This window comes from Symphalangus syndactylus, chromosome 1 (assembly GCF_028878055.3).
Source record: "Symphalangus syndactylus isolate Jambi chromosome 1, NHGRI_mSymSyn1-v2.1_pri, whole genome shotgun sequence".
In the NCBI taxonomy this organism is placed as follows: domain Eukaryota; kingdom Metazoa; phylum Chordata; class Mammalia; order Primates; family Hylobatidae; genus Symphalangus; species Symphalangus syndactylus.
Genome location: NC_072423.2, coordinates 51,216,004 through 51,237,057, shown reverse-complemented (window position 1 = coordinate 51,237,057; position 21,054 = coordinate 51,216,004). Strand labels below are relative to the sequence as shown.

Sequence of the window (21,054 nt, the reverse complement as noted above, 5' to 3'; positions counted from 1 at the left end):
ACTTGGGATAAATGAAAAGTATGGTTTTACTGTATTTTCTTGTCAAACACCTTTACTTGAGGCAACAACTGAAGTATAATTTAATTCAGCAGGAAATATCACACTTGAAGGGAAAACACACACTCAAAAAAACCCTTAAATTAAAGCCAAACATTTTTTCCAAGGCACAGCACTGGCATTTTCAGATTGACAGCAGAACGAGTTTGTTTCCGTGAAACAAAATCACGAGTCCAGAGTCTGTTTTTGAAACAGCTTTCCACTTCATCTCCCTTTCTGGGGCTCAGGGAACGATGCTCGTGGCCTTCCTCAGGGCCAGGTAGCCGGTGACAACGTCAGAGGGCAGCCTCCGAATGTAGGAAAACTCTTCAATGGTGCTGAACCGCAGTTTGCTCTGGGGGTCTGTGTAGTTGGCCTGGGTGGAAAGAGGCACAGGGAAGGGCAGAAAGTTTTTGCTGGTAGGGATATTTTAAGTTCAAGTATGAGTTTAAAAAATTTTTCTATTTCACTGAAAATGATATATATTTTCATTACGTCTTACTCCGCCACCAAGAACACTAAATCCCTCACTGTGGCACAGGCTCATTGACCTTCCCAGACTCCAGAAACACTTCAGGGTATGAACGAGAGGAAGGGGAATAACCACATCAGACTCTGGGACCCTTCTTGTTGGTGCCTCAAGGGCTGCAACAGGTCCAAGATTGAATTCATGATGGTCATCCCTCCCTGCCTTCAGACTCCTGCCTCTTTCCAACAAATGTCCCAGGTCTGTGCTCCTCAAGGCAGGAGCCGACGCCCTGCATGCTGGGCATGTGCCCCTCCCTGCTGCACTCCACTTACCTCCAGCATGCTCCTTTCCAGCTCTTCCAACACCCCCTGCGCCACTTCCATGCCTCCCTGAGCAACTCTGTAGTGCATCACTGGCCATTCACACCCACCCTTCCCCTAGAACTGCAGCCAGGATCTTCTTTGCAACGTGCAATTCTGATCATGTCATTCCTCGGCATAAAATCTCTCAAAATGGCTCCTCTGCTCTTGGGACAAAGGCCCAAGTCCTCAGTGCAGCTCCTCGGCTCTGGGCCTTCCTTTGTCCTCAGCCTCCTCCTTAGCCACACATCCCCACTCTCTGATTCCAACTGTCCCTGGCCTCTAAGTTCCTCCCTCTTACCATGCCCCATCTGTCCTTTCCTTGGTAGGGGACCCCAACTGCGGCCCACTTTGCTCAGTAATCACCAGTTCATTCTTCAGGACTCGGCCCCAAAGCTACACCTCTGGGGAAGCCTATTTGTACCCCCACAGGAGGTCAGAACCTCACCCTCCACTTTCACAGCAGCAAAAATATTCCAGTAGAATGCATATCTCTGTTGCTTTAAAGTTTATTATCTACATGACTCTTTGATGATGGTCTAGGCTATGAGGGTCCATGAGACAGGAACCCTGTGGTTTGCTTATCATTGTAGACTGGCTCCTAGTGCAACGCAGAGTACACAGAGGGCCTCCAGTCAGGGTTTGTAATAACAAAATGAATGATTAATGAATGAATAAACAAACAGACAACTGGGACCATCACAGAAAAGAGAACTTGTTTCCCAGACATATCAAAATTCTCTCTTGGTCTCTGTTCCCCATGTGCCAAGTGGAGAAAATAATTCACTAACTATATACCTCCAAGCACATGGGCTTCTACGGATTTTGAAACAAAAGACATGAGGGTGAGTCATTTTGAGCTCCTTTAAAAAAATTATAAAAGATGCTATTAAAGTCTAGACAGATAACATCCAATTATTCAAGTGTAGATGTCTACTTTAATGTGGATCACCTTTGTGTGGACCTAGACTCACAGTAATCCTGTGATTTAGGAAGGGAGGGAACACTCAATAAAAAAGCAACAAGCTGTCGGGAACTTATTTATAGGCTTCTTGTGCCCTAAAAAGTCTTCCATTTTGCCACTGGGGACCCCTCTAAGTATTTAACTGCTGTGTGTTAGGAAATGGGATTTATTCCTAAAAGGCTAAGATTAACTAATAGCTCTATATAAAATAAAACTTTGATCCCTTGGCTTGATCTAGATGTTACCTTTCTGTACCACATTTCCTTTAATGACAGTAATATAAGGAAAGGCTTCATTAGAAAAACAGTGACAAGTCTCTTCTGAGGGATCCTGGCTGTGAGGGAAGTTAGGTTAACTAGCAGGAGAGGCTGCCCTGCAGTTCCGAGCAGAGTGCAGGCATGTGTGTCTGGCATGGACCATCTGGCCTCCATAGACGAACCAGCCTCGGCCGAGCTCCATGTCTGTGGCTGCCTCACTCCTACCAGCAAACTGTGCTGAGCCGGCCCGCCCAAGTTCAGACCTCACTGCCAAGAGGGCTGCTGAATAAACAGTGTAGAACACAGAGATCCTGTGGCACCAACAAAAACCTGAACAGACTGAACTGGACCCAGGGGCCAGCATCTAGGATTCTGAATAGAAGGAAGGATGCCAAGTGACACCCCGGAGTTGAACAAGTAAAGAGCTTCACACCTACAGTCCACCCTCCTCTGGATGCCATCCTTTGAGCCTGAGTGAAATAAGCAAAGGCCAACTTCCCACAGGGAAGCCAGCAAACAGCTTCAGGCCCCCCTTGCTGCAGGGTGACAGGCAGTATTCACGGCTTGCCCGTCTCACCCAGAATACACTTTTCACAGCTCTGTAACGAGTGCTGAACACAGGTGTGACCCTGCAAGTCTTGCTGCCATGCCTAGGCACAGGGGAAATAGTCACATGGCTGGCTAGGAACAGGTGTGTGTCAATGTAAATGTGAACTAGGCTTTACTTTTTAATTATGTAACTTTAAATTATATAAGCAACAGATGAACATGTTCTCCTCTAAAAAAATTAAAAGAAAACATTACAGATAAGACTAACGTCCTCATTTATTACCATCTACCATCCAAAAGTCCTCTGTCTTCCCCAGGAGAAACCACTGCTAAGTGGGCACCTTTCCAGACTTTTTACGTCTACCCCTATACACATATGTAAACATACAAGAGAAATAACCCAATTTGTGTGTGTGCGTGTGTTGATTTTTATATATGTGGCACCATGCAGTCTATATTGCTTTGCATCTGTCAATCAACATTACATCCTGGAAATTTAGCCATGTTGTTACTGTGCATTGAGCTCAAGAACAGTATGAAAATATCCGCTGTGATAGACCTTGATGTTGCTTCCAGCATTTTGCAAATGCGGTCTCTCATAAGCATTTCTGCATGAAGTTCTTTGTGCACACTATTTCTCTAGGGAGCTGCCTATAAGGCATATTGCAAGGTCAGAGGCTTTTTTTTTTTTTTTTTTTTATTCTCAACAGACTGCTCCAATTGTCCTCCAAAGAAGCAGTACCAGTGTATGTTCCCACCTCAAAACAGCAATGCATGAAGATACCCATTTCTGTTTCTTGGTGCCAAAATGTATAATCAAATGTCTTAATTTCTTCCCTGTTTGATGAGTCTTTCTCCTAATTACCAGTGAAGCTGAATATCTACTTATTGGTTATCTATATTTCTTCTCTGGCAATTGCCTATTTATATCCTTTTTGCTGATTCTTCTGTGGGATTGTCCTTTAATGAACTGGAAGAGTTATTTGTCTATTCAGAATTTCTTATTTCCTACATACAGTGGGGCAAGAGGTTTTAGGTAATGTGTAATGTGACAAGTCCATTGCCAATGTCATAAAGGGGCCTGGAATAATGATTCTCCTTACTCCTAATGTGTGAAAACCATTGTACTAGCAGATGAGCTGCCTGAAACAATAAGGATAAAGCCGACATTCTGAGGAACCACCCTCCAAGTCTGGCCATAAACTGTGGCCTCCAGAAACTCAAAATGACACAGGGAGAGATTTCCATTTTGGGTCATAACAGAATAACTGGTGCCAGATGAGCTCTCTTGCCATAAACGACTATTACACAGGCCAAATACATGAAGTAGCCATTTTCAGGCAACAGACAAGAGGTAGCACAAGAGTGCAATGCCTGAGAAAAGAGAAGCTCACAAGGTAAGTTCCAGGATCATCCAAACTCCCTCTGCCTGTGACAATTTCCTGACCGTAGGGCAGAGGTGGAGCTCACGCAAAGCTCAGATTCAGGGGCTACGGAAACACCTGTTATTGGCAAAGCTGAGTAACAGAAGAGGGAGCTGCCCTGGAAGGGAGGCAAAAGTCAGTCTGGGATTCCACATGAGTCCATAACCATGGGCTGGGCTATGCATGTTCAAGGCAAGACTATATACGTCTTACTGGAGAGTGGTTAAGAGGGAAACAGAAAATCCAGAGGTTGAGCAGTGCTAGGAGTTGCTGAAGTGCCAGCCCAGCCAGAATAGAGAGATCTCTATAACACTCCTGGCACCTAGCTAAGGCAACAGAAAGGCCACGGCTTAGGAAAAAAAATCATACCCTTGAGTACCGTCTATTCTAGTCTCACCACAACAAAGCCTAACACCAAACTTCAATAAGACTGGAAGAGGATAAAGAACTTAGAAGTTAAGTGCAACTAAGTTAAAGGAGCTTGGGAAACATCACGGGCTTTCTGGAGACCTGTCCTAACAAAGGTGATCAGTCAGTAACTGAGCTACCACAGGAAAAAAATACTCTTCAGGGAAAGATAACAGAATCTAGAGTTTTACAATATATCATCCACAATGTCCAGTACACAATCAAAAACTTGCAGATGCAAAGAAACGAAAATGTGACGCACAGTTAAGAAAAAAAGCAGTCAATAGAAACTGGCCAAGATGAACCAAATGTTGGAAATAGCAGATAAATACTTCTTTAAAGCAGCTATTATGTGTTCAAGGACTTAAAATATAATATATATATATATACTTAATGACTAAGTAGTCTTAAAAGACAAGGAAATCACCAGAACCAGACCCGAATATGATGTAGGTTTTGAAACTATCAGACAGGAAATTCAAAATAACTGTAATTAATATGTTGATGGAGTTAAAGGAGAGACAACATGCAAGATAGAAAGTTATTTCAGGTCAGGCATGGTGGCTCACATTGGTAATCCCAACACTTTGGGAGGCCAAGGCAGGAGGATGGCTTGAGGCCGGGAGTTCAGGACCAGCCTGGGCAACACAGTAAGACCCCTTCTCTATAAAAAAAAATTTAAAAGTTAGCCAGGTGTGGTGGCGCACACCTGTAGTCCTAGCTTCCGGGGAGGCTGAAGCAGGTGGATCGCTTGAGCCCAGGAGTTTGAGGCTGTAGTGAGCTGTGATCACATCACTGCACTCTAGCGTAGATTAGAGAGCAAGACTCTATCTCTAAATAAATAAATAATTTAAAAGAAAGTTATTTCATCAGAGACATGAAAATTATAATAATCAAATAGAAAAGCCAGAAATTAAAAACACAATTAGAGAGATAAACAATGCTTCCAATAGACTCATTGGTATACTCTATACAGTGAGTAAAGAACTTGAAGACACATCAGTAGATACCATCCAAACTGAACCGCAACGAAATAAGAGTTTTAAAAAGCAAACAAACCAGAACAGAGCATCCAAGAGTTTTGGGACACTATCAAATAGTTTAACATGTGTGTAACTGGAATCCTAGAAGAAGGGAAAAAGACAAGGCAAAAGAAATATTTGAAGAAATAATGGCCAAGAATTTTCCAAAATTCTCGACAGATACCAAACCACAAATCCAAAACCTCAGAGCACATCAAGAATACATACCAGAAAAATAATACCCTGAGTCATACTCGATAATACCCAGTCATATTCAAACTGCTGAAAACAAGACGAAGAGAAGATCTTGAAGGCAGTCAAACAAGAAACATTACATAGAGATGAACAAAGGTAAGAATTACATCAAACTTCTCATCAGAAACCATGGAAGCAAAAAGACAACATTTAACCACTGACATCCTAAAAGTGATGAAAGAAAAAACTGTCAGCCCAGACTTGAAAATGTCATTCAAAAATACTCTTTGAAAATATCATTCAAAAAGGAAGAACAAGGCTGGGTGCAGTGGCTCACAACTGTAATCCCAGCACTTTGGCAGACCAAGACAGGAGGATCACTTGAGCCCAGGAATTTGAGACCAGGCCCGGGCAACAGGGTGAAATCCCATCTCTACAAAAAATACAAAAAATTAGCCAGGCATGGTGGCACACACCTGTAGCCCCAGTTACTTGGGAGGCTGAGGTAGATGCATCACCTGAGCCTGGGAGGTCGAGACGGCTGCAGTGAGCCAAGATGGCATCACTGCACTCCAGCCTGGGCAACAGAGTAAGACCCTGTCTTAAAAAAAAAAAAAAATGAAGAAGATATAAAGGCTCTTTGACAAAACAAAAAAAGAAAGAACTTCATTAGCAGCAAATCTACTTTATAAGAAAGCACAGTAAATTGTTCCAGTAGAAAGAATATGACATCAGATTGCAACTTGGAAATAGACAACAAAATGAAAAAGGGGTGGAAACAGAATGAAATGAAGATAAAAGAAAGTTCTTTTTTCTCTTATTTCTATTTCTCTAAAAGGTAACTGTCTAAAGCACAAATTAACAGCCATACATTTTGTTTGTAGCATATGTAAAAGAAAACTATATGACAACAAAGAATGAGAGACTGGAATTCGAAATTCACTACTAGAAGACCCTCACATTACGCACAAAGTGGTAAAATATTTGAAAATAGACTCAGGTTATTTAAAATGTATATTGTAAACATGAAAGTAACCATTCATAATTTTTAAAAGAGGTGTAAATAATAAGAAAACAAACAGAATTTTAAAATGTTCAATTAACCCCAGTTTTATCATGAGAAAACATCAGAGGAATTCCAGTAGTGGAGGATTCTACTAAATACCTGACTAGTGCTCCTTAAAACTGTTAAGGTCATTAAAAACAAGGACAATCTGAGAAACTGGCATAGCCAAGAGGAGTCTAAAGAGACAGGATGACTAAATTTGATATAGTTTTAGGTAAAAACTAAGGAAATGTGAATTATAGACTTTAGTTAATAATAATATATCACTATTGGGTTCATTAATTGTAAAAAATATACCATAGATGTTAATAACAGCAGAAACTGAGTTTGGGTTATATGGGCACTTTCTATACTATTGTCTCCATTTTTCATAAATCTAGAACAGTTCTGAAAAATATAGTCTATTAAAAAATGCTCAATAAATCCAGAGAAGGCAGAAAAAGGGGAATAAGCAAACACAAATGGAACAAATAACAACTAGTGAGATGGTAGATTTAAATACAACCATATCAACATCACTTTAAATATGAATAGCCTAAGGACAACAGTTCTTAGATTGATAGACTGGATAAAAAGCAAGATCCATTGGGTGCAGAGGCTCACGTCTTTAATCCCAGCACTTTGAGAGGCTGCTGTTGGGAGATCACTTGAGCCCAGGAGTTCAAGGCTTCAGTGAGTTATGATCACACCACTCCATTCTAGCCTGGGCAAAAGAGCAAGACTCTACCTCCAAAAGAAAAACAAAAAGAAAGACCCAACAACTCAACAATATGCTTTCAACAAGAATCCACTTTAAATACAAAGATAGTTTAAAAGTGAAAAGATAGGCCAGGTGTGGTGGCTCATACCTGTAATCCCAGCACTTTGGGAGGTCAAGGCAGGAGGATCACTTGAGGTCAGGAGTTCGAGACCAGCCTGGCCAACATGGCAAAACCTCATCTCTACTAAAAATACAAAAATTAGCCAGGCGTGGTGGCGTGTGCCTGTAGTCCCAGCTACTCGGGAGGCTGAGGCAGGATAATCGCTTGAACCCAGGAGGTAGAGGCTGGAGTGAGCCAAGAGCATACCACTGCACTCTAGCCTGGGCAACACAGAGAGACTCTGTCTCAAAAAAATAGTGAAAAGATCAAGAAAGATATACCATCCACACATGAACGAAAGAAAGCTGGGGTAACTATATTAATTTCAGACAAAGTAGACTTCAGAACAACGAATATTATCAGGGACAAACAGGGATATTACATAATAATAACAAAGAAGGCAATTCTCCTCTGTACGTAATTAATTTGGTCAATTTGTTAGATAAGTTGGAGTCATATTTTCATTAAAATGTAAAGTATTTAAATTATTTTTCCAAATTTATGAGATGAAAAAGGATTAAGACCCTGACATGCAAGAGCTAATTAAAAGAATCTCTAAGTTCATCCATTTGTTTAATAAAACAAAGCAAAACAAAAAAAGATGAATCTTAGGTTCTACCTTCTGCAAATAAGGAAATGGCGGTGTTCTGAGGTTCCTGAGCTTTAGCAACTTGCCCACTTCCCACTATTTCAGCTCTGCTGGCAGTTTCTGAATTGTGTTCCCCAGAAGCACTTGAGCAGTCACTGTGGTGGGGAGTGGGGAGGAAGACAGGCGGCCAGATCCACACGAGACCACAGCGGAAAGGTGGGCTCCAGGCTGTTATATATTGTTATATATTGGATTCTGTAAAAGATTTCATTTTGAAAAGGGGTTCTGATGCTTAAAAATAAGTTTGAATGTCACAACCTTTGCCAAAGCACCTGTTTAGGGAAGTTTAAACATGGTTTTGTAAACACAATCATCATCTAAAATGCAGGTTTTTAAAACTTCAGCAGTAAAAAAAGAAATACATAGTAGTTTCTTTCATGTTATCTCATATAGTTAACTAGCAGAGGTAAAGAAGAGAAGCTGGAGTCTCCTGCTTTCTGGTTCAATCCTCCCCGCAGGCTGCCCCCACAGATGCCTGTTTGCAGCAATGAATACACTGCACGAACCTATCACCTATCACTGTAGACAGGCTCCAGGCAGGACCAGCTGTGGTCAATATTCAACACTTGTCTAATTAGACATTACTGTGAAATCTTTTCCATTTAATGTTATAAGAGATATAATCATACTCACAAGCAGACCTGAAACATCAGAATACTTCTTAGCTGGCTTAAAGGATGGAGGAGCATCAATACTGAAGTCTGGGGAAAAAAAAAAAAAAGATAACTAAACTGAACTGAAAACATTCAAATCCCTTCTCTTTTTTTTTCTAAAATAGTATTTGATAATATTCCTGAAAATTTCCTTTGTGATTAAGTAGTCACAGAAGTCTCTGGAGATTAACTAGAGAAGTAGGGGAGGATTCTCAGAAACAATACAGTATGTCACAGGCCAAGTGCAGGCTCCAGATCTAGCCCCGCCCTGTCACCAGAGACCCTCTATTCCAGCAGAACCACCGGAAAGCTCATCTGCCCACCAGGTATTTTCACGATCTCACACTACATGGGCTGATGGTGATGAAATGCCAAACAAGCCAATAACTGGATCTGAGCATCCTGACACCCTCATGTCCACACCCAGACAAATGAATGACTAGTTCACTTGTCACCCATGTGAGTCACCCCCATGAAAGAAGTACAGTGGAGTAGGAGATGGTGAGAACTTTGAACTTGTACTTTCCAGTGAAGCTGAACAGAACATATAACAGTGTTTTACATAAATCTGGACACACTGCAGCATGAAGTATTTACTAAACACTGGCTCACAAAGTAAAAGAGCTGGTCTTTAAGCTGGTTGTCAGGAACCCTCCTAAATCTGTTATTATACTTGGGTTACCTTGTTTTTGGAAACACATTTTAAGAATAGACTTTTGAATAAGAAGTTTGTCTAGTAGAAACACCAATATTATCATATCGGGACCTATGACCCTAAAAACCACACATCCATGACAACGCAAACAAATAGGCTCAACACAGATACAGTTATGAGAAAATACACACATAATCTGCCCAGACTGATGGCACTATAAAATTCTCAAGCTAAAAATTATTTCCTACAATGATGAAAACACAATAAAATAATGTAGGTTGTTATAAGACAGTTCCTACTCTGAACATTACAAACACATGGAAGGCTCTAGACAGCTCACAGTTAGGATCGTTCAGTTGCCACGGCAATGCCCTTTCAGAAGCGAGGATTTGTTTCAGGTTCTTCCAGGTTCTGTTCTTCTTGCCAGCTACTGCGCCACCGTGGCCAGAGTGCTTGAATTGAAGGCATGGATTAGAAGAAACAAAAACCAATGGAGACTACCATTTCGACATCTGACATTTATGCTTAACCATAACTGTAATATACCTCTCATCTGTCAACAATCATTTAGACCCGAGACTTTTTTTAAAAGGTATTTCACTGTATACATTAACATGTTAATCTTAGTTTTAAAAAGAAATTTTCAGATTGTCAAAACACTTGAGTTAGTTTGTGTTGGAGTAGAAATAAAAGGCTACTTCTTTATATGCACGTAAAAAAAAAAAAGCCTTTATTGGGTCTAACTTTGTAGAATTCATTCATGAATTTCTTCATACTTTAAGATAAATTTACTACGAAGTCAGATTTAAATCCATGACTGCATCTCTAAACTCCCTTCTCGGGGCAAGTCTCTGCCATGCAACCTGGGGATCCTGGAAAAGTTGAGAAAGCCCCAGTTGCAGTATGGCAAGCCTTCTGGGTACCTCTTTTTTTTTTTTTTAATCCTATAAAGATGACAAAATAAAATGGAAAAGAATACCAAAATCTGTTGCAAACACTGGTAATATTGTATTTCCAAAACTAATCCATTAAAAAAAAAATTTAACAGTATAATCTGAACTGCTGCAGTTTATTACCAGTCTCAAGAATGAAAGGAAGAGTACCCTGTGTTCTACTCAACAGCACAACAGCTTGGATTTACCTTATGAAACTAATGAGGAAGTACTTCTCATTTAGCTAAATATTTCAAGCTTTGTCTAAGATTGTAAGACCAATGAAAAGGTTAGGGGAACAATCATCATGGAAATGTCCCACCCTCCAAACAGTATCCTTTAATGAATCCACAAAGGACACCCAAATCCTTGGGATATGGCACATTGAGAGATCAACAGAAAGAACCCTTCTCTTGTCCCCATCTTGCCCATGGGGGAGAAGGAGGTGACTGAGACAGAGGGAGGAGAGAATGCCAGTGCCACCTTGGCTGCAGGCCCAGCAAGATCAGAGGCTGAGGTGTGGCATTTGGCTGTTTATTCAGCTAATACCTTCGATGCTTACCACAAAGTTGGGATCCTTAAATGGCAAAGGTTTGGCAGCTTTTTCCACAGGTCCTGTGCTAAACTCAGAGGGCACCATTTTATTCTCACTCATGGCTTCCATGCTGATACCCTTAAAACATAATAAAAATAGTTTGAAGAAGTCAGTTTCTTTCAGCTGAGTTCCCCACCTCTGCTCTCAACAGGGCATATGATGATGCCACAGGGCATGCAAGGGAAGACAGTGTGCCCAGAGCTCTAGCAGGTAGCCTGCCCCAGGGGAGGGCACACCACATGGGGAGTAGCACTTGCTGTGCAGAAGCCACAGGAGAAACAGGCCAGGACCCCCAGCTGCTATGTTCCCCGGGTACCCTAAGTGCCAAGCACAGGGAGGGCTGTCCTACCCATGTTAGCTCATTTAATTCTGACAACCACTCCACAGTAGGTGCCATTATCCCCAGCATACAGAAAAGAAAACTGAGGCCCAGGGGAACAGGTTCAAGGTCACATAGTGATTGACTTTTGGACTCAAACCTAGGTTAGGCCAGTTCTAAAGCCCTCATAATCTCCAGGACACCACACAGTTCTGACTTCCACTGATCTTATGAATTCTGTCTTAATATTTTAAGACAACAAAGGTCCAGCCCCTTTAAGGGTCTAGTTGGGCAGAGAACCCAGACTGGAGCTGGTGTGCTTAAGGGGCACAACAGGACATGGGCATTCCAAGGGAGGAAAACGGAAAAAAAGCTGGAGGGCCACAGGTCAGCTGGCAGCAGCCAGAGAGTGCCCTGACAAGGAGGCTAATATGGTTTAAAGCAAAAAACCTTTAAGCTAACAATCACAAAGAAAAAACAAACCAAAGTAAGAAACCACTTCTGATCTGTAACACAACTTCCCATCTTGCCAGACTTCAATTAACTTTTAAAAAATTGAGATGTGATTTACATATAGTGAAATACACAGATCTTAAATGTAGTTGTCATGAGTTTTGCCAAAAGTTTACACTAGTACAATTTCTGTCCTCGTGAATACCTTCCAGTCCCAACGGCAACCGCTGTTGTAATTTCTACCACATTACTTTTGCCTGTTTGAGAACTTCATATAAACAGCATTTAACAGCATGTACTCTAGTGTCTGGATTCTTTTGCTCAGCATAAAGTTTCTGAGATGTGGCCAGGCATGGTGGCTCACACCTATAATCCTAGCACTTTGGGAGGCCGAGGTGTTTGGATCACTTGAGGTCAGGAGTTCGAGACCAGCTTAGCCAACACAGTGAAACTCCACCTCTACTAAAAATACAAAAATTAGCCAAGCATGGTGGCATGTGCCTGTAGACCCAGCTACTTGGGAGGCTGAGGCAGGAGAATCACTTGAACCTGGGAGGCGGCGGTTGCAGTGAGCCGAGATCATGCCACTGCACTCCAGCCTGGGCAACAGCGAGACTCCACTCCGTCTCAAAAACAAAGAAAAGTTTCTGAGATGTATCCATGTTGTTGCGTGGATCAGTTTGTTTCATTGTATTTGCACACTATTCAACATAATAGTATTCCATTGTAAGTATGCACCCCAATTTGTTTATTCATTTTCCTCTTGGTGGACATTTGGTTCATTATCAGTTTTCAGCTATTACAAATAAAGCCTCTGTGATGTTTTCATTTCTCTTAGGCAAATACCTAGGAGTGGAATGGTTGGGTTATAGGGTAAGTGTATGTTTAACTTTACAAGTCACTGCCAAATCATGTTCCAAAGTGGTTGCATGCACCCTTCAAAAAAAGAGTTAAGGCTAAAAGTCATCATGTTGTCATGTGGAACATGGAAGACACTACATGATTAACTAAAACACAGCTTATCTACTCTCAGCTGGAATTTTAGCAACTTATTCTGGTTCCCTCATATTGATAAGGAGCTCAACTTACTTAGTAAGTGAAAATCTTACTTATCTTAGTAAGAGAGTATGGTGGTGGTGGAATATGAATATATACGTTCATTCATGTTGGGGGAAGAGGAGTGGAGAAGAACCACTCATATTGCTGCAATAGTTCTTTGGGTGCTCTCTCCTCAAACACCTTCCCTGACCCCTCTCCAGGTCTCTCCACCTGAGCCGGGGCTCCAGCCAAGGCCCTGTGCTCCCTCTCTTCTGTGGCCGCCACCTTCTGTCTGGATTCGCCTTCACCTCATCCTCTCCACTTCCAAGGTCTTTCTTAGCTTTTCTTCCCTCCAAGCTCAGTGCAAATGTCAACTGTAAGAACTGAGAGGCTGCCCATTCCTCATCCTTTTCCTACCATCTGTACCCACAGTGATCTATCTCTTCCTTCCTCCCACCCTCCCTCCGCACCCCCCTCTCCCTTCCTCCCACAGTCCTTTGCGTTTATCTGGTAACTTCCTGAGTGATACAATTCAGAGGTGGGACTGTGCAGTACACATCTTGCCTACTCCAGCAGATTCTCTACAGCTCAGCCGGTGACACACTTTTCAATGCAAGCATGATGATGCTCCACTACTTAAAACTGGCCAGTGGTTTCTACTTCCCTTGGGATTAGGAACAAATTCAGGCCTCCTCTCCAGCCTCGCCTCTTGCTCCCCATCCTTCCTACATTTTGTCTTTTCTGGTGCGATATCCATTTAGCCATTTTCTATATAGCAAAAATAGTCTCCAATTTTTCCATTTTCATTTATGCTGTACTATTTTCACTGGGATTCGTCCATGTCAGTTTTAATTTTACAACAAAGGTTAGATTTAGTATTTTTTTACATAACTAACTTCTATTGCTTGTATGATTTTTTTTTCCTTTATGATAATCATATTTCTACCAGGTACCTGTACTCTGGGAGACCCAGTCTGATAAGGAAGATTTGATTCTCCCATCACATTTAATCAGTAACAAACATTACCTCGTGCAGTTTTATCCAGCTGTCAATGTTATTTTGCATTGACTATTTGTAAGAGTAACATCTAGTATATATTATATATATGATTGATAGTTTAGACAAAACAACAGCAGCTTTATGATACAGGCAGGGAACAACAGATCAGAAGAAAGGGGGACAAGGAGAGAGGGGTAGATTCAGAGCGTGAGGATACACAGAGGGCTCAAAACATGCTGCTTTACTTCATAGTTCAGCCTCTGTCCCTGCTTCTAACCCAGTGCCTAGCACAGAGTAGGTACCAAATAATGAGTGATTCATTGATTAACTGGTCAATGTTAAGGAACAAGACAGGGTGGCATGACTGAATGCCAGCATCAGCACTGGAGATGTATATGCTCAGAAGCTCCTTACAAGAAAGCATCTCTGGCTGGGATGCAGTGGCCAAACACACAGGAAGGATAGCTTGGAAAGAAACAACTGAGTGTGGTTACCTGCAGGGGCAGAGGGGAACACAGTGGAATGGAGAGGGAGATTGGAAGGAAATAGAAGAGAGTAAATCTTCTCTGAGTATAGCTTTTTGTAGAGTTTTGACTTTTTGAACCATGTTAAGGTTTCATATACTTGAAAAAATAAATAATAAAATCAACAAGGATGGGGCAGGGGATAAAAAATAGAATTTTAAAAACCCTATAAACACAAATTCACTTGTCTTTCAAATAACATAACCACACTGAAGGGGAGGCAAGGGAGAAATAACCTGAGTAACTATGAATATGGTATTTTCACTATGTAATCCAAGGTTAAAGGCCAAAAAGAACCATACATAGTTGGTAAGTTTGTTTCTCACAGGGGCACATGTTAATAATTCTGAAACTACTTTATACGTATTCTAAGATACATAGCAAATGTAGAAAAGCAAATAAGAAAAGGGGGAAGGCCAGGATGAGCGCTGTGGAATTGGATTGAAACTAGAGGTTATCAATATGAGCTCACAGTTTTCAATATACAGGCAGATAGTTACAGAAATACATATAGAGGTGTGGGTAGTGCAGGTATACACACACACATATATTTCCTAGCTCTGTCCACTGAGAAGACTGGAAACAATGAACAATAGGCAAAGCAACATTCAGATCGTCCTTTCTAAATACAATCAGCCTCCGTATAGCGGGGTTCTGCATCCATGGATTCAACCAACCACAGACAGAAGACATTTGGTGGGGGAAAAATGCATCTTGACTAAACACGTACAAACTTTTTTCCTTGTCATTATTCCCTAAACTGTACAATATAACAACTATTTACATGGCATTTACGTTGCATTAGCTATTATAAGTAATCTAGACATGGTTGAAGTATACAGGAGGATATGCACAAATTATACGCAAACACTATGCTACTTTATATCAGGAACTTGAGGTTCCATGGATTTTGGTATCCATAGGAGGTCCTGGAACCAATTCACCACATATACTGAGAGACAAGTGTATTATTCTCTAAGAACCAGTGATCCATGAAGAAATGGCTGACTCTAGGGCTGGAGCAGGAAAGTATAAGACTAGAACATCTTGTGGTGTCAGAAAGAAAGCACTTGTGTCAGTTTATTCAGGGTGCCATAACAGAATACCATAGATGGGGTGGCTTATACGATAGAAATTTATTTTCTCCAGTTCTGGAGGCTAGAAGTCCAAGAACAAGGTGTTTACAAGTTTTGTTTCTCCTGAGGCTGTGTGCACCCCTGGAGTCTCTCCCTCTTCATATAAGGGCACTAGTCATCCGGGATTAGGGCCCACCCAGACGACCTCATTTAATCTTAATTACCTCCCTGAAGTCCCTATCTCCAGAATGTAACTGAGGTATACTAGGGGTCAGGACAAAATATATGGGGGTACCAAAACTCAGTCCATAACAGCACCCAAAAAATGATAGGGGCATATTAAAGGACATGGGAGCCAGTTTGAAGAGGCTCCTACTGGACCAATCTCAAAAACTTAAGCAATAAACCAGTATATATATAAATCCAGAATATATGAAGAACTCTACAACTCAAAAACAAAAAGACAATTCAATTTTTAAAAGGGCAAAGAATTTCTTCAAAGTCGATCTACAAACAGCCAGTAAGCACGTGAAAAGATGCTCAACATCACTAGTCATTAGGGAAATGCAAATCAAAATCACAATGAAATTCCAATGCACACTCACTAGGATGGTTACAATCGAAGACAATAACACATATTGGCAAAGATGTGAAGAAACTGGAACCCTCATACATTGCTGGTAAGAACGTAAAATGGTGCAAAAACACCATTTAAAAAAAAACAATTGGGTAGTTCCTCAAAATGTTAACCATAGAATTATCATATGACCCAATAATTTAACTTCTAGGTATACACTCAAAGAGAATGAAAAACATATGTCCATGCAAAAACTTGTACACAAATATTCATAGCAGCATTATTCATAATTGCCAAAAGGCATAAACAACCTAAATGTCCATCAGCTGATGAAGAGATAAAATATGGCACGGCCAAGCACAGGAACTCACGCCTGTAATCCCAACATTTTGGGAGGCTGAGGCGGGAGGACTGCTTGAGGCCAAGAGTTCAAAAGTGGCCTAGGCAACAGGGCAAGACCCTGTCTCTACAAAAAATAAAATAAAAAATTAACCAGTTGTGGTGGCACGTGCCTGTAGTCCCAGCTACTCCAGAGGCTGAGGCAAGTTCAGGAGTTCAAGGTTACAGTATGCTATGATTGTGCCACTGCCTTCCAGCATGGGCAGCAGAGTGAGCCCCTGTCTCTAAAAGAAATAAAAAATAAAACACAAAATGTAGTATGTCCATAAAATGTAATATTATTCAATCACAAAAAGAAATGGCATTCTGATTCATGCTCTGTCACGGATAAATCTTGAAAAAAATTACACTAACAAAAAGAAGCCAGACACAAAAGGCCACATATTATATAATTCCATTTATATGAGATACGCAGTCACATTCAGAGACAGAAAGTAGATCAGTGGTTGCCAGGGGCTGGCAGAACGGGGGAATGGGAAGTGACTGTTTATGGGTAATGAATTTCTCTTTGAGGTAATAGGAATATCCTAAAATTAGATAGGATATTGTGAGGGTTGCACAACTCAGTGAATATACTATAAACCACTAAATTATACACTTTAAAAGGGTGAATTTTATAGTATGTGAATCATATCTCAGTAAAGCTACTACAGATAAACTTATAAAAGAAGGAATGAATAAAGCTAGTAGTGGATTATAACCCATATAATAAAATAAAAATCCATGACATAAATACTGATTTTAAAAAACGAATAAATGGCCTGTTGTAGTTCTGGTTACTTGGGAGGCTGAGAACGGAGGATCACTTGAACCCAGGAGGCTGCACTGCGCTATGATTGCGTCTGGCAATAGCCACTGCACTCCAGCCCAGGCAACATAGCAATACCCCATTTCTAAAAAAAAAAAAAAAATTTTAAATAGAAAAAAAAAAATGAATGGAAGAGAAGAGAAAGCTGTTGCTCACAACAGGATTCTAATTAATAAATCTAAAAGTAATGAAGATTCAAATTAGGAAATCACTACTTGTCAACCACCACAATAATAACTATTTCGAGCAAAAGCTATCAATGGATATTAAAAGTCACTGGCAAAGTATGAAATAAAATAGGCTATTTATAGTCTCAAAGTATCTTCCCACAAGATACTTCAATACAACATGAAAAGAGTAACTTTACATTGGAGAAACCTGGCAGATACCACCTTACTAAGTGCTCTAATCTAACATCATTAGTAATTTGACATCAAGTGCCACAACAGGATGCACTGAGAAGATAGCATTACTTCTCTATTTTTGCCAAAAATATATAACTCAAATCTAACCATGAAGAAATATCAGACACGCCCAAATTGAGGAATATTCTAGAAAATAAGTGGCCAGTGCTCTTCAAGTGTCAAGGTCATTGTGTTAGGCTATTTTCATGCTGCTGATACACACATACCTAAGACTGGGTAAATTATAAAGAAAAAGAGGTTTAATGGACTCACATTTCCACGCGGCTGGGGAGGCCTCACAATCATGGCGGAAGGCAAAAGGCACGTCTTACGTGGCAGCAGGCAAGAGAGAGAATGAAAGCCAAGTGAAAGGGGTTTCCCCTTACAAAACCATCAGATTTCCTGAGAGTTATTCACTACCATGAGAACAGCATGGGGAAAATGCCCCCATGATTCAATTGTATCCCACCAGGTTCCTCCCACAACATGTGGGAATTTGGGGAGCTACAATTCAAGATGAGATTTGGATGGGGGCACAGCCAAACCATATCATTCCGCCCCCGGCCCCTCCCAAATCTCATGTCCTCACATGTCAAAACCAATCATGCCTTCCCAGCAGTCCCTCAAAATCTTAACTCATTTCAGCATTAACCCAAAAGTCCACAGTCCAAAGTCTCATCCGAGACAAGGCAAGTCCCTTCCACCAATGAGCCTGTAAAATCAAAAGCAAGTTAGTTACTTCCTAGATATAATGAGGGTACAGGCATTGGATAAATACACCCATTCCAAATAGGAGAAATAGGCCAAAACAAAGGGGCTACAGGACCCATGCAAGTCTGAAATCCAGCAGGGCAGTCAAATCTTAAAGCTCCAAAACGATCTCCTTTGACTCCATGTCTCACATCCAAGTCACATTGATGCAAGAAATGGGTTTCCATGGTCTTGGGCAGCTCTGCCCCTGTGGCTTTGCAGGGTATAGCCTCCCTCCTGGCTACTTTCACAGGCTGGCATTGAGTGTCTGTGTCTTTTCCATGCACATAGTGCAAGCTGTTGGTGGATCTACCATTCTGGGCTCTGAAGGATGGTGGCTCTCTTCTCACAGCTCCACTAGGCAGTGCCCCAGTGGGGACTCTGGTTGGGGGATTCAACTCCACATTTCCCTTCCTCAATGTCCTAGCAGAGGTTCTCTGTAAGGGCCCTGCCCCTGCAGCAAACTTTGGCCTGGACATCCAGGCATTTCCATACATCCTCTGAAATGTAGGTGGAGGTTCCCAAACCTCAATTCTTGACTTCTGTACACCCAAAGGCTCAACACTATGTGGAAACTGGCCAGGCTTGGAGCTTGCACTCTCTGCAGCTGCGGCCCAAGCTCTACCTTGGCCCCTTTTAGCCATGGCTGGAGTGGCTGGAACACAGGGCACCAAGTCCCTAGGCTGCACACAGCAGAGGGGTCCCTGGGTCAGGCACCTGAAACTGTTTTTTCCTACTAGGCGCCGGGCCTGTGATGGGAGGGGCTGCCACAAAGGTCTCTGACATGCCCTAGAGACCTTTTCCCCATTGTCTTGGTGATTAACATTTGGGTCCTCATTGCTTATGCAAATTTCTGCAGCCAGCTTGAATTTCTCCTCAGAAAATGGATTTTTATTCTCTATCACGTTGTCAGGCTGCAAATTTTCTGAACTTTTATGCTCTGTTTCCCTTTTAAAACGGAATGCTTTTAACAGTACCCAAGTCACCCCTTGAATGCTTTGCTGCTTAGAAATTTCTTCCGCCAGATACCCTAAATCATCTCCCTCAAGTTCAAGGTTCCACAAACCTGTAGGGCAGGGGCAAAATGCTGTCAGTCTCTTTGCTAAAACATAGCAACAGCCACCTTTACTCTAGTTCCCAACAATTCCTCATTTCTATCTGAGACCACCCCAACCTGGATTTCATTGTCCATATCATTATCAGCATTTTGGTCAAAGCCATTCAACAAGTCTCTAGGAGGTTCCAAACTTTCTCACGTTTTCCTGTCTTCTCCTGAGCCCTCCAAACTGTTCCAACCTCTGCCTGTTACCCAGTTCCAAAGTGGCTTCCACATTTTCAGGTATCTTTACATACAGCAGCAACCCACTCTACCGGTACCAATTTATTGTATTAGTCCATTTTCATGCTGCTGATAAAGACATACCCAAGACTGGGTAAATTATAAAGAAAAAGAGATTTAATGGACTCACAGTTCCACGTGGCTGGGGAGGCCTCACAATCATGGTGGAAGGCGAAAGGCAGGTCTTACATGGCAGCAGGCAAGAGAGAGAATGAGAACCAAGTGAAAGGGGTTTCCCATTACAAAACCATCAGATGTTGTGAGGATTATTCACTACCATGAGAATAGTATGGGAGAAACTGCCCCCACGATTCAGTTATATCACACTGAGTTCCTCCCACAACACATGGGAATTAAGGGAGCTACAATTCAAGATGAGATTTGGGCAGGGGCACAGCCAAACCATATCAGTCATAACAGATAAAAAGGCTAAGGATGTGTTCCAATTAAAGGAGACTAAAAAGATATGACAGTTAAATACAACGTGTGATCCTGGATTGGATTCTGAACCAGAAAAGGGACAAGAATAAAGTCTGTGTATTAAATATCAGTGTTGCATCAGCGTTAACTCCCTGAATTTGATAAAATTCGGAATGATCTCTCCTCACTACCTTCCCACACTCCTCTCCAGGGCCTCTGTATGTGGGCATCTGGGCCCTCCTCTGTTAACACCCCTCTTCTGTCTGGACTGCCCCTCAATTCATCTTTCCCCTATGCATGGTCTTTCCTAACTGTCCTTATGTAAGAGAATGACTTTGGTTTTAAGAAATTCACACTGAAATATTTAGATGATTAAAAAAAAAAATACAGTGACCAAGTGAAGCCTCCCCAAGAGGCACACCCAGCTGCGAATGAGCCAGAGGTCATGACTCCTGGTTCCTGAGAAGGAAGGTGGAGCTGGCATGCAGGGCAGGAAGGGTGACAAGTGATCTGCTCTTTCAGGAGGTGGTGGTACAAAGGCAAAGGAGAAAGCCCAGGCCCACTGGAAGGAACATGGGGTGAGCCGGTCCAAGGAGACCCGCCAGCATTAGCAGAAGGAAAGCAACCATTCTCCCAATCATCTAACCATTCATAGAGTGTGCCACAGGACTACTCAATGCCCTGGACTGTCAGGAGACTGGGCCTACGAGTGGCCTAAATTAAATGAGCAAGAGAGATAACCCTGAGAGCTACCCAGTAAACACCACGTCAAAAGAAAAAAAAACCACCCCCACTAGGGAGAACTTCAGGTCTAGTTCAGGGTAAAAAGGCTATGAAAGAGATTTCCTGGGGTC

At 41.7% G+C, this 21,054-nt stretch overlaps 1 protein-coding gene across 9 annotated transcripts in view; it reads right to left on the bottom strand.

Annotated features, from left to right (window-relative positions):
- Window positions 1-8: 8 nt before the first annotated feature.
- Window positions 9-21,054, bottom strand: part of INO80C (INO80 complex subunit C) — a 28,641-nt gene continuing 7,595 nt past the window's right edge. For 6 of the 9 annotated variants that reach the window (XM_055234412.2, XM_055234428.2, XM_055234453.2 and 3 more), the window contains 4 exons: window positions 11,061-11,171; window positions 9,907-10,018; window positions 8,892-8,959; window positions 9-412 (listed from right to left, as the gene is read on the bottom strand). In XM_055234412.2, the coding sequence (XP_055090387.2) occupies window positions 281-412; window positions 8,892-8,959; window positions 9,907-10,018; window positions 11,061-11,171 (423 nt within the window). In that variant the 3' untranslated portion in view covers window positions 9-280. Of the gene's footprint in view, window positions 413-8,891; window positions 8,960-9,906; window positions 10,019-11,060; window positions 11,172-17,964; window positions 18,019-19,910; window positions 19,965-21,054 lie in introns of all 9 variants that reach the window. The other 3 variants (XM_055234399.2, XM_055234418.2, XM_055234404.2) reach the window with 2 other exon arrangements.